We start from the raw sequence: 13,647 nt of genomic DNA, 5'->3' as shown, positions 1-13,647 counted from the left end.
GTGACTGCTGTGGAGCCCAAATCTCCCAGTTATTATTGTTCAGAAACAATTCTAGTTATAGCAACTATGTATATTGGACTTCTTTCTAGCTTTTCATTTTTTTTCTTTATTAAGGTGAAGAAGAAACAGTTGGTGCTGTATGTCCAGCTGCTGTTTGTAGATGACCACCCAGTGCTGCAGGAGTTGCCAATGACCCAGTCCTTTGGGAACTACTGGCTTTAGAGGCTTGGTTTGTGCTTTCACATCATGTCTCTGTGTTAGTCTGTGTTAGTGTTACTGCAACTTCACAGTATCAAAAAGAAGTATTGGTTTTATTGTGCTTATTTTAAAACCGGTACATTTAAAACCAACCAAACTTATCTAACTTGGGTATATAAAAATATACATGTAACAACTCACACTATACAGTAAAAAAGAAAGCACCTGTGTGGAAAGCTTACCCCCTTTTTGGGAAGGAGAGCTGTCTTTGTAGAGTTGCTTCACTAACATGTACTTAAACGTATATACATACAAACCCAGAACTTTAGCCACATAAATCTGTCCTCTTACGTGGCAGAGGAGGCAGAAGGCCCAGAGGGGTGATATGTCTCATTCTTTCTCCATCACAGAGCTGCTGCCATTCACACTGCACGAACAAGAGCGCGGCTCGGGTAAAGTGCGAAAAGCGTGAGGTAAATTCTGCTCCGTGTGGCACAATTCCTGCCAGGAAACAGCCCGGCCAGCAGCCCCCAAACAGTTGTGCATTACCCCGCCATCAGAATGAGCAGCTGCCCCTCTGAACTCCACATCCCCTCTGCTCTGTCACGGGGGTCAGAGAGAAGGGCCAGCTGCACGTGTTGAACTTGGAAAGCTCTGAACCAGAGGGCTGCTGGATAACTTCTGCAGCACCTCTGACCCAAAGTGGGGGACAAAAACTCTGTGGAGACAAAGGTTGTGTCAAACCTCTTCTCTGGCTCAAAGTCTTAACTTTAAATTGTTATATGCTATTAAAAAAAAGACAACTAAACAGCTTAGTCTGTTTAAACATTAGGTTTCTTTCTAACCCTAGCTGCATTTCACTATGGCAAAAGAGGGTATTTGAAGAAAATATTTCACTATTAAACATCCTTGCAATTATGTTTTTTAGAAGTGCTTTTTCCATGTCAGGCTCTAATCTACTCAGAAAAGTTACCTTTTTTTTTATTCAAAAATAAAACCTGTCGTAACTATATATTTTATATAACCATGTGAAAAGAGTAAAAAGCTATTTCTAAGCGGTTTCTGAGGTAATAAGCTGGCATGTTAAAAATATATTAATGCAAGTTGTTCAGTTGTGAGTGTCCCTTGCCCATCTCCCCCCGAAAGAAGGGATGGACACAGTGATTTCAGTAAAGTGGAGGAAAGGTGTGTAGCATACTGGTTGGTATTTGTATCATAGTTCATCGTGGTTTCTTGTGAGGTCCTCCCCATAATTAGTAGCTTGACTTCCAACGAACATATTCCAGTTGTCAAGAACTTCCTCTTTTGTTAGTTTTTGATCCTGGCAGGAGGAAAACAAAACCTCTGTAAGAACATTTTCAAAGCTAAGTAAAAGACACTTGTAGGAGCCCTGGGAAGCACACAGTTCTTCAAAGCAGCAGACTGCAGGCTCAGGAATCATTTGTAGCTGTAATGGTGAGTGAAATCTGGATTCCAGTGGCTTCATTTGGGTCAAACTGCCAACTGAAAGTTCTCTGTAATGAACTCTCTGCCAAACAGTACATGGGTTATCTGGTACACAGTTTTGCCCTCTGGTTTGGTTTTGCCTTCCTGACAGTAGGAATGAAAATCCTCTGGTGTACTTTGCTGAAGATGGTTGCTATTTCAGCAATTTACACACTCTCTGTGTAAGAGAGTATTTTGGCTTTTCAGGTTCAGACTTTGCTCACGTTACACTTGTGAAGATCATCATCTGGAATCTAGTGTCCCACACCAGAGGAAGTGGATGTACTGAGTCAGCCTTCAGTGAAAGGTATGTGCTTGATTACAGAACTGAGGGTGATTTTGCTACCCCCTATGTAAATAGGTCTTTATTTTCCTCTTGTAATCTAAATTAACATACAAAAGTCATGACCATTCTTAAAGGAAAAGAGTATTTCTACTGTGTTAAAACACCCAGGTTAATGATGATAAATAGATTCTTTTCTCACCTAATGATAGCCAAGGGAACTTCTCAAGCTGACAAACTGTATTTTACTACTTTTACTTTGTGATTCTAACCCTACCAACTGAAATTGGCATGGAAACATTAATGCATGAGCAATTCTAGCCTCTAAAACTCCATTTAAAGTGTACTAATAAGAAAAGTTATCAGGAATAAATTGTTGCAAGCTGATATTTAAAAAAAAACCATAACAGCTTGTGTAACTTCTTTAAAAACTACAGTAGAACACTATGTACCTTGTCTGCATCAGACTCATAGACTAAGTGCCTGGCTTCAGCCAGGGCATGATCATAGTCTTGGGGGAGAATCCAGTGCTGAATCTCATCTTTGTCCATCTTTCCATCCTTGTTGAGGTCACGAAAATCTGCAAACTGCTCACGCTCTGTAATCACCCAGTCAGGCTCTGGTCCACCCTCTTCATTTGCAAACATATCAGCTGGAGAGGAAATAAAGGTCTCACTCGAGTCATATTTAATTTGCAAATTATGCACAGGCTAAAGACATTTGCACAGTGTTCCTCAGAGGAAGACCAAACTTTTCACTCTTTGCACAGCATCTCTTTGTACAGAAAATGAAATGTGGGGTGTAAATAGAGTAGCTGTGTGTATCTTGTCTCAGGCCTATTTCTTCTCTGCTGGTGATTCTGTCCTTTCTTACATTACCCTTGTCTCACAACTGTGCACTCCTGGTCAGGCTAACATGAGAGGTGAATGTGTTCAAAGGCCATCATCACTGAGTTTCAGAATGAAAAAATTCTCTAAGGGTCTTTAGTTAAATAGCAATCACAAGCTTTAGTGCTAGGCTCAGTCACATGGGGAGAAAGGAACCCAGCCATTTTATCTTGTCCCTGCCAGCAAATGTCTTTGTGGATAAGATCAAACTCCAGCCAGCAGAGAGTGATTAAAGGAAAAAAGGCACAGGGGAAATTTAGGCAAACAAAAATTGCTAAATGGAACTTGCATGTTTTTATCCTGCTTTTAGAGAGGTCTGTGTAAGAGATGAGTCTTCTTTTAACCATGCAGTGCTGTAACATATTCCAGCAGAAGATATTCCCCTACAAAGAATGGGCTGGAGAAGTCATGAATCAGTGGTGCATTCTGTGAAAAACCACAGGCAGAGGGCACTTGTCATAGGTTGGTACCTCGGGATGGAGCACCATTTGTGACACAGGATGCAGAGATCACATCAGTCCTGTGCTATATTTAGGAAGCATCGGCAGGACAACACCACAGTGGCAGCTGCTCTCTGCACAAACAGAGTTAGGACAGGAGCAGTGATTATTAAAAGCAAGTGATTTGTAACTGAACTGGTTTTTTGCATCACAGGCCTTCCAAATGATAAGTAGTGTGTCCACTTTGTTCTTCTGGTCACTGTGGCTAATCGCTTTTTGCTCATCAGGGCTGTTTGTCCCTCAAGCCTTCCACTTTTCTAAATAGAATTAAAGCCTGCTTTTTGATACTACTCCTCTCCTATGCCTTTTGTGTTTGGTTGTCAAGGATGTGCTAAGGAAGAGTGCACCCCATGAGGATGGTCTCAGGGCCAGAGGCTGGCTGGTATCCATAGGAAACATAAATGCTGATTTCAAAGCTAGGAGTAACCTCCTCTGACTCTGCAGTGTGAGTGTGTACACTAGGCTGAAGTTCTCTATTGCCACTGTCCACAGTGTCCCTGAAATACTCTGTCACCTGCCCATGCACAATAAGAATTCAGTTCTCTCTGCTCAACGTGATTAGGGATATTTTGCTCTGCTGCTTGTGTAAATCTGAAACAAATTTTGTAAAAGACAAAATAGGAGGAGAGAAGGAGAAGGAGGGAGGAATCATGTGATAACCTTCAGCAGATTTCCCCATCAAATACCCGATCTAGAGACTGACATTTTTGGACTTCTTTTTGTATAAACTATTTTTGTATAAACTATCAACCATAAACTATCAAAGAAGAGATTTAGTTTTCTGTTGGTTTCTTAACCCCGACTTCATCAAAATTAAAAAATAATTATATCTGAAAAAGGGAAGTAAGAACATCTTAAGCATAGTTTTCTCAACTCATGAAGGAAACTTCAGACAACACATTCACTTTCTTTTTTCATTTTTTAAAGTGCAAATTATATTGTTTATTTGAAGCAACTGACATGTCCTGTCAATTTGATTTTTATCATCCTTGCCAATGTGGGGTGATCGTGACTAGAACATTCTATGTTCCTATCTATAGAAGACAAGAAAAACCAGCATTCACATGGTAACAAATGTTGACAATTACCTTATAATTATACGTAGGTAATGTCACTGAATGAACTGAAATTACTGTGGAAATTATGCTGCTCTGTTATTTCAGTCATAAATGAATAGCATTCACTTTCTGGGCTAAATATAATTTAGAGGGAACAGAACCCCCTGCCATTAATTAACGTGTGTACATTGTTCCTGATTCTGTGTGAAGCGATCTTCACAGCACCACTTGAAACAAAGATTCATCCAAGTTTGCACTAATGCTTTCCTGGGGCTACTTTCTTGATTTAAAACCCATCAAAACGAGTGCAGTGGAGAAGGTGGGTTCTGGTATGGGAGTAATGATTCAAAAGGCTAAAATGTATCATATACTGCTGCTCTCCACTCCTGCTTCTGTTTTGTCTTCATGGGTCTAAGTGCAAGACAGCAGCCAACTGCCTGGTGTGACTAAGTTTGTGTAAATTAACTGTGACTGATCTGCTGAGGATGTTTCCCACTTTGTTCTCTTTCTGCCACTGCAGTAATGCACTGCTAACTTTCACACATTTCACAACTTCTCTGAGAATCTTAAATCTTAGCGCGGTTTTAACACAGTTCATTTTTCATGTATCTTCTCTTTCTAGGAGAAATACAGTGGTATCACCATTAGAGAAGTGTGGGGTTTTACTTACTAATTAGACTAGGAAAAAAACTAGTGGAAACAAAAGGTGAATTTTCTCTTTTTGCAATGCGTGCTTCCTAGCTGGTTTGTATATTTGAGTAACATTCAAACTCGGGAAAAGACTATTTCACTTTCTAATCTTCCTGCATTTCTAAACACTTTCAAACAGCTGTTAACATTGCCTAGTATACAGAGAATATCCCTCTCATGGAAGATACTATTCCAGATCCTCTTCTCTTGTTCTCATATAACTCTTAGCTGAGTTATATGAGAATATGAGGAGAATCTTATGCTGTAAAGTGTGAGGAACCTTTTCCTGGTGATGTTGCTATCTGCCTAAAATGAAATTAGGCTGTACCAACCATCTGAGTTGGATGGTTGGTACAAAACAGTCAAACTGGAACACAGAACTGTTTATCCCTGGGTTGTTCATGCTGCTGCAAATGTGAGAGAAGATGGAAAAAATGGATTGGAGATTATGTAAGAAACAAGTGTCAACACTTACCAATGTACTCGTCTTGATCCACGAAACCATCCCCATTTTTGTCTATGTCTTCTAAGGTTTCCTGGAAAATAGTTTTGCATCGAAGTAACCAAGAAGGAACTGAGAATTCTGACTATTTGCCTCTTCGATCATTTAATGTTTTGAGGCCTTGACCTACCCTTGTACACAAGTGAATGTACTCTTACTAACTCCAGTGTGATTGTTGTTTATACAATGAATATACAAACATCCTTTCATGTTGAAAAAATTTCCTGTATGAATGAACTGAATACCATGCTTAAGTCAGGGGCAGATACAAGCCTGCATGAAACACTTGGGTGCTGCATGTCAGCATACCCTTCCTTTTATTTTGGCTTAAGTCTGTGCCCCAAGATTGTTTCTTGATTCCATTGAGGAGCTGTCTAAGTGCACTTAACAAGTCCTTTTTATATCGAGAGTTCTAAATCAAGTGGATTTCATGAAAGGCATCCCTTTCTGTTCCCCACTTAGCTATTATGTGTGTGTCTCTTTCTAAACCCTGCCTGGAAAGGTTAGAGAAGCACTTCAAAGCTCATCCATAAAAATAAAAAGTAAAAATAATGGCATGGATTTTGCGCTGCTTACTAGGACAACGATGTTTTTCATGTGCTCAAACTCCTCTGGGTGAAGGAAAGCAGTGAATTCTTCACGAGTGGCAGCCAAGTCTCCATCCAGATCTGCAGTTTTGAATCGTCTTTCATCTCTGGGCAGCATTTTCTTAAAACTGTGCTGATCAGTTGCATCTTGGAATTCTTCTGGATTTTCTGCAAATTAATCAAGGTGATCTCAAAAGTGTTTTCCTTTAAAACACACAGGCACAATGAAGCTCCCCAACTTGCTGTTTGAGTCTAGAAATACAAAGGCTTATTTCCTTCTCTTTCCTGTGAAGTTTTAAATTCAGGGGTCAAGTACATGTTTTGATTTTTAAAGGTGACAATAGTAGAGGTAAATTTCTTCTATTGAAATCCAGGATAATGGATTTTGCAGTATTATATATTAATCCTCACATATTTAAATTTTATCTGCCTTCACAGGCACCACTGAGGTAGTATTTGGGGTAGATTTCATTCACGGAAGTTTTATTCTTCTTTAGGAACTAGGATGATCTACACAACTTTTCAGTTTCAAGAAGCAGGCAAACCAAGGAAAGGTGGTTTCAGAAGGTGGCAGACTGTCTGAAATTATCTAACTGCTACGCCTCTGCTACAGGGAACCTAACAATTATTTTCAGTTTAAAACAATGACATTCTTTCAGGGTGTTCACTGGCATAAAAGGAATGGTATTTGATATAATTTTTTTTAATAGGATCATTAAACTGACTTCAAACATGAAAAATACTCATAACAATTTCACAATTCAGATGTTGGGAGACAAACACAGGCAAAAAAGACGAGGCCAGGAATTACAGATGGGAATTTTAAGTATTCATTAACACAAGCCCACAGTGTAGTATCTGCTCTCCAAATCCTGGGGATTACAGAGAGCAAAGACAAAGGGCTGAGAAGGGTTCCCAGGGATAATGCTGCAGGGATTGTGTGTCAAATATTTCCTTCCACAAATGTAACAGGCTCCATTTTAATCTCAGGTAGACTTTGGAATGATTATTGCTACTGGAAGCTTGGTCTAGAAACTGTCTCTGTGGTAGGTGATTATTGTCTTCTCATTTCCAGTAAATATAAATGGTCAATTAATACTGATTTGTTGTTCTGTCAGTATTGCCCTTTAGCTTAAGTGATCTCTTCTCCTCATTTCCCTTCATTAACTTACAAAAAGCAAGGGAAACGGGTGGGGGCAGAATTCAGGTATATTTTTTAATAAATGTTTCTTTTGCCTGATTTGTTAAGAATTTTCATTTGCAGTGGATCACAGTCTGAAGCATGTTATTCTCCAAAACAATTTTAATCAATAACTTTGCTATGGCTTAGAATCAATTTTTAGCATCTAGAATTAAGATTTTAGAGAGAATGACTTAACAAATACAGTTAATTACACAATATATATTTTTTAATTAAAAATCTATTTTAAATATTAAAAAATAATATATTTCTAACCAGAGAAATATAATTCAGCTGTGTCAGTACATTTAATGATATCTCTACAAAACCTTCTGTGTGCTGGTGGGCTGCAATAACTAACTAAAAAGTGCTTTTGACCTCTGAGCATTTATAAAATTTAATGTGAGTTTCAAGAGACTTAAATGAGACACCAAACTTCTGTTGACTGTAAAGCAAGAAATCACACTTTATAATCTCCAGAATCCTTGATCATACAATCTGAAATTGTTCTCTTACCTAGATAATAACCATATGTGGCTTGTTTGTATTCTTCCCAGGCAATTTTATTGTCCTTGTTTAGATCATAGTCTTTCCAAACTTTAGCCACGTTTTCATAGATATAGCGTTTCTGTACCCGCTTAATCCAGGTTTTTAATTCCTCTGTTGTGAGATAGCCATCTTTGTTGTCATCTATTCTATCCACAATCTTCCTGTAAAAAGAGATCAGCATCCTTAAGAGTTGGCAGAAAAACAAACTGCATGTCAGGCCACTTTTAGTAATCTTTATCTGGCTCTGATTTTCCACAAAAAAGGAGTGCCCAAAACTCATAAAGCTGCCCTAGTGGTTAAGGCTTTCCTGCATTTTACAGATTATCTGAAGGGATATGTCTCTATTCTTTATTCAGTATTGCTACAAATAACTGAAATGGAGCTTGTGCAATCAAAATTAGTGGACAAAGGGAACCTCAGATAATACCTGGCTTTCTTAGGTTGTGTCCACTCTCTTAGGGGCACCTGTTCTTCACTGTCAGTAGGGAGTGGCCATGTTGGCTCAGAGCAGGAGACACCAACTTCACTACAGGAGAAAGCCTGTACTTGAGCTTGCTGGAGGCAACCAGGGCAAAAATCTAGGACGTGGTGGACACCTGCAGTTCCTCCCTTGGCTTTCCATCAGACTGACACTTGGGTGGAGTGACTTATATGACTGCATAATGCTGGGGATGTACATCATGTACAGTCTTCCCTTACATGCCTGTCCTTCCACTGCTGTTTCTTTTCTTCCATTCCCAATGAGAAGCAGTATTGCTGGTGTTGCCAGGAATGCCTGTTACTTGCTAAAGCACTGTTAGTCTGCAGCAGGTGTCCAGTCATTGCTGGCAGCTGGGACATAAACCACTGCCCTGTGTAAAGCTGCCACCCTCAAGTGCTGTTGAAATCAGGAGTGAAAGGTACTGGTGTACTCCCAGGGAAACTCCCATATTTGAAACATTCTGCACACAGCTGCAGATAAAACTGACCTGAAAAACCTATGTTAAAAAATAAAAATAGGGCAATGCTGATTTGCCACGCCTATGGAATACCTACATGTCATTGGTATGAAAAGGGTAAAAGCAGGAGCTGACTTATCTGAATCCTGACTTGACATTCAACAGGTGAGCTCCCTAAACCTCCAGGCTGCCAAAGGACACAGGGAGAAGTTCTCCACTCTTAAGTATTCTTTTCAATTCAGCATCTTGGTTCTCCACAAAGAAACCAGCCCTGGCCAACTGGAACTGCTTGACCAGTGAAGCAATGTCCTTTCACAAGCCTTACTTATGAAAGTGGTAAGTAGTCAAATAACAGCAGCAGCTTCTGCTGAATTTCCAGCAATCTTGTGTGAGTCCAATAGTATCAGACTGATTTTAAAAACATGCCACTTCTGAGCTGTGGGGGGGAAAAAAGGGGCTGCTGAATTTGCCTTCTGAATTAGTAAAGTATGAATTAACTGACTAGAAAAACCTTTTCTATTTTGCATAAATCTCATGGAGAACTGACTGCCAATGGTCCCTTTCACTGCGTGATGCACTGTATTTGTCAACAGATTTTCCCCACAATGAATCTGATTCAATTGGTTTATATGGTATTTCCTTCTGTTGTTAAATGTATTAGTCATAATAAATGATTCTGCCAGTAGCTCTTGGCTATTTTTAACATGAAAGAAGTCAGGACTGTTTAGCAGAAGATGCTTCATGCCTTTTCCTTTTCACCTGTTTTTATAGGTCCATTGCATCCATGTGCACTGTTTCACTCTGCTTCTCAGCTGAAGACAGGGACAATGAAATAGTTTTGCCTACAGGCTCCCAAAGGCACAGGTAACAAGCTACTGTATGGACTGTGGACCTCACTTTTTATACTGATAAATTGCCTGTAAAATGGCTTGGGATCATGCTAAGCTTTGTAGTGGAGCTAATGCATGTTGATCAGTCTGAAAAGCTTTAGTGCCTCAGGTTTAAATGGTTAATTCTTAAATACAGAAAAAATTCAAGGAACATGTTAACAGACACAAAATGCCAGCTCATAAACAGGAATTTACTTGCACAAGTGTGTAATACCTGAAAGTTTACTTTCTCCCTTTATCTGAAGTGGTATTACAGCCAGTATGAGTTGGTACACACAACCTTCTACCACAGACATTTAAGCTGCCAGTGTGTAAAGACATCTGGTGATGGAACAAAGTTGGGGCAAGGAAACCATTAGTGCCAAGTGGCTCAAAGAGGAAGGCTTCCCCTCTGCACCTGATGTGAGTACAACTGTACGTCAATAAACTCTGGCTTCGGTCTGTACATAAAGCAGAAATGTTTATTTTGTGAGGATCTGTAACCATCTTCTGTGTTCTCTTAAAAGTGACAGGCCCCTCACAAATGGCAGGGAGAAGGTCCAGATGCCTGCAGCCCTACTCCCCTCCTCCTCAGCCCACCTCCAGTCCCTTAATGCAGTCCTTGGATGCTGCCACCAGGGTTATGTCACGCTTCTCCAAAGCCAGGTGAGTTGCAGTACTGCACATGGATGGGCAATGTGTGATTCCTCCTCTGCCAAGCGATCCAGGGTGGGAGGACAGGGAGAAGGGATGCCCCTGTCACAGTATCTGTCATCAGGGCTGGTGCACTCCCAGGTCACAGTGCAGTTAGGGGCTCATATGTGCCACCATCTCAATCCAAGATCATACTGTGCAGCTGCTCCTCCACTGAGGTTGCAGGTAGAGTTTGCAGGGCTATTTTTCTACACTAGCTGGTTGCTTTTTGTTTGCTGGAAGAAGGTGAGAGTGGCTTTGCATTAATGATGCCTAGCCCTGGGAGTCCAATCCCAGCACTGGTCATTGGGATGACATATGTGCTGCCACTCTTCCTAAGCAAGGTAAAATAAATACAGCAGCATGCACTTTGGTTAAAGCAGCAGACTGTAAGCCCCAGAAATCATTTAGAAATAGCTTTTATTTAAATCTGTCTTCTTCCTAAAAGCCAATCACTTCTTGAGAAGTGACTCTAGTTGTAACCCACTACAGGGTTACAAATAGAGGGGGGGTGCCAGCATATCCGATTATTGGGACATGAAACATTTTTAAAATCCTCTCTTTACCTCCCAGTACGCTATCCAAAATCACAAGGTTGGGAAATGCTGAAAGTTATGAAACTCTCTCACAGGGCCCCTCAGGAACCACATCTCTGATATTCTGATGCACAATGCTCACCCCACAGTTTGTGCTTTGGTCCTCCGAGGGACAGTCCTGTCACCTTCATTTAAAAGGTTACTGACTGTGGCTGTAGCTTAACATGCCCGTGTCACCTCTCCAAGGGGCACACAGTGACATCACCACAAGCTAAGCTTCTTTCCTTGCTGAGTCGACATTTGTAAAAACTGTCTAAAAACAGCCGTATTGTTAAATCATAGCCCCAACAGAATTATCTATTCTGGTGTAGGTGTAGACCAATTTTAATAAGGCATGTCCATTGTAGTGACACACTTTGTGAGAATCGAGGTCATAAATTGTGTATGCTGAGAACATGGTTCCTTTCTCTCCTCCTTGAAACAATGTGGATGAAGTCGGTCATTTCTGGTAACTACTTTATCTGTCCAGTCACTGAGATACACATAAATAGTAGTGACAGCTTCCAGAAGGATCAAGAGGTCAGTCAGTGAGATTACAGTGCTACTGCACTAAGGTCTTAGGATGGAGCTAGACAATCAGTAAGTACCATTCCCTGTGGTACTTTACTAGGCAAGGGGAATCTTAGCGAGAACGTGCAGATATTTCAAATTATCTTCTTGCTAGTAACTACATTAAAGGAACTTTCTTTAATTCCTGTTAAACTTAGCTCTGCTTAATGATCTGCCTTCCTGTAGATGTAAAGGAGGGAGAAGCAGTAAAGTAAGGAGTGGTCTCTGTTCTTGGCAGCAGCATGGAAGCAAGAGCAACACTGAAACACAGTGGGCAAAGATGTCTCAAGTGGAAAAGCTGTGGGAAGATGCTTCAAGTGGACTTGTAAACGTAGCTGTAAGTAAGGAATGATTTAAACTTGATTCACACTGATATGGTGGGAACAAGTAACCCAGAGTTAGGGAGCTGTAGCAGCAAAGCCCTCCAGCAACGGGTGAGTTCTGTCCAACACCAGGCACAGCACTCTGTACAGCAGCTCCCTCCACTAGGCTTACTGCTGTAGGGCCAGGAAAGGCAGGAGAGAAAAACACCAAAGTGACGAATTGTTGGCTGCTCATTTACAAAACCAGCAGGGTATGAGAGAATTAGGCTGAGAAAGTTGGGGCTGTTCAGCCTGGAGAAGTGAAGGTTGCGTGGAGACCTCATAGCAACCTCCCAGTATCTCAAGGGGCCTACAGGGAAACCAGAGACGGACTCTTCATCAGAACAGTCGTGACAGGACAAGGAGCAGTGGGTAGAAATTGAGAGAGGGGAAATTTAGGTTAGATATTAGGAAGAAATTTTTCCCTCTGAGGGTGGTGAGGTACTGGAACAGGGAGGCTGTGGATGCCCCAACCCTGGTGGTATTCAAAGGCAGGCTGGATAAGGCCTTGAGCAAACTTGGTGTTAGCGGGAGGTGTCCCTGCCCACGGCAGGGGTGGTGTTGGGACTAGATGGTCTTCAAGGTCCCTTCCCACCCCTTAACATTCTACGATTCTAAGTCAAACCTCAGAGGTATTGCTGCCACACGAGGGTACAAGGTACCAAACTGGGGTACAGGGTACTGCACTGGGATACAGGGCAGCACACTGGGGTATAGGGTACTGCACTGGGATACAGGGTACTACACTGGGATACAGGGCAGCACACTGGGGTATAGGGTACTGCACTGGGATACAGGATACTGCACTGGGATACAGGGCAGCACACTGGGGTATAGGGTACTGCACTGGTATACAGAGTACCGCTGCACGATCCCCTGAGGGTGAGAAGGGTGCACGGAGCGCTGTGACACCAAGGCAAGGCGGCCCCGGTCCCTCCCCCTGCCACGTCCGCCGCCCCGTCCGGCCGCCTCACCCCAGGCGCTCCCGGCTTTCCTCCGGGCTCAGCTGGTCGAAGCTCCGCGCCTCCTCCTTGCCCAGGAAGGCCTCGTGGTCGTACTGGAAGCCGGGCCGGTCCTCGTGCTGCGCTCCGGGCCGCGCCCGCTCCTGCCGCGCCGTGGGCTTGCCCAGCGCTCCCGCCGCCAGGAGCAGCAGCGCCGGGAGCAGCGCCCGCCCCGCACCGCCGCCCGCCATGGCCCGGGTCCGCAGCCCCCGCTCCGCAGCCCCGCTCCGCGGCCGTCCCGCCCGCCCGCCAGGCCCCTCCGCCCCGCCCCGGGCCCCGCTGCCCGCCCCGCCCCCGGCCCGGCCATTGGCGGCGGGGCCGGCGCGGCCTGGCAGGCGCCACGTCCGCACGGGGGCCCGGCCGGCGGGGCCGCGGGGAGCGGCGGAGCGGAGCGGGGCAGGGCAGGGGTACCCTGGGACCGGGCATCGCCGGAGCCACCCCGGCCCGCCCTGGGGAACACGGGGCGGGGCGGGACCCTGGGACCGGGCATCGCCGGAGCGACCCCGGCCCGCCCTGGGGAACACGGGTCTGTCCCTCTGTGCTCCCTCTGTGCGGTTCGGTCACCCGGAGCGCCAGGTTGATGATGGGTCTCTGCTGTCATCCCGAATTGGTTAGGAGAGGACAGAAGCGTGATTTATTTTTTTTTTTTCTCTTTTCTTTTCATGGCAAGTAGCAATAAAGCTACAAGTAAAAAAACAAACAAACAAAACAAACCCCCAA

The 13,647-nt window shown here is 43.2% G+C and overlaps 1 protein-coding gene and 1 long non-coding RNA gene across 2 annotated transcripts; one reads left to right on the top strand and one right to left on the bottom strand.

The window, feature by feature from the left end:
* Positions 1 to 292: 292 nt before the first annotated feature.
* RCN1 (reticulocalbin 1) lies at positions 293 to 13,125 on the bottom strand. Its single transcript, XM_051776481.1, has 6 exons — positions 12,901 to 13,125; positions 7,887 to 8,080; positions 6,180 to 6,358; positions 5,577 to 5,637; positions 2,419 to 2,618; positions 293 to 1,519 (listed from the first exon to the last, which is right to left on the bottom strand). Exons 1-6 carry the CDS (start codon positions 13,116 to 13,118, stop codon positions 1,412 to 1,414), a joined length of 960 nt encoding a protein of 319 aa, XP_051632441.1. The 5' UTR covers positions 13,119 to 13,125; the 3' UTR covers positions 293 to 1,411.
* On the top strand, positions 8,124 to 10,609 carry LOC127465966 (uncharacterized). The gene is made up of 3 exons (XR_007902501.1): positions 8,124 to 9,193; positions 9,629 to 9,721; positions 9,993 to 10,609. It is a non-coding gene; the product is annotated as an uncharacterized LOC127465966 (long non-coding RNA).
* Positions 13,126 to 13,647: the final 522 nt, after the last annotated feature.

Source organism: Manacus candei, unplaced genomic scaffold (genome assembly GCF_025592945.1).
Source record: "Manacus candei isolate 608988 ecotype Guabito, Panama unplaced genomic scaffold, ASM2559294v1 h1tg000009l, whole genome shotgun sequence".
In the NCBI taxonomy this organism is placed as follows: domain Eukaryota; kingdom Metazoa; phylum Chordata; class Aves; order Passeriformes; family Pipridae; genus Manacus; species Manacus candei.
This window is presented reverse-complemented; position numbering and strand designations above follow the sequence as displayed.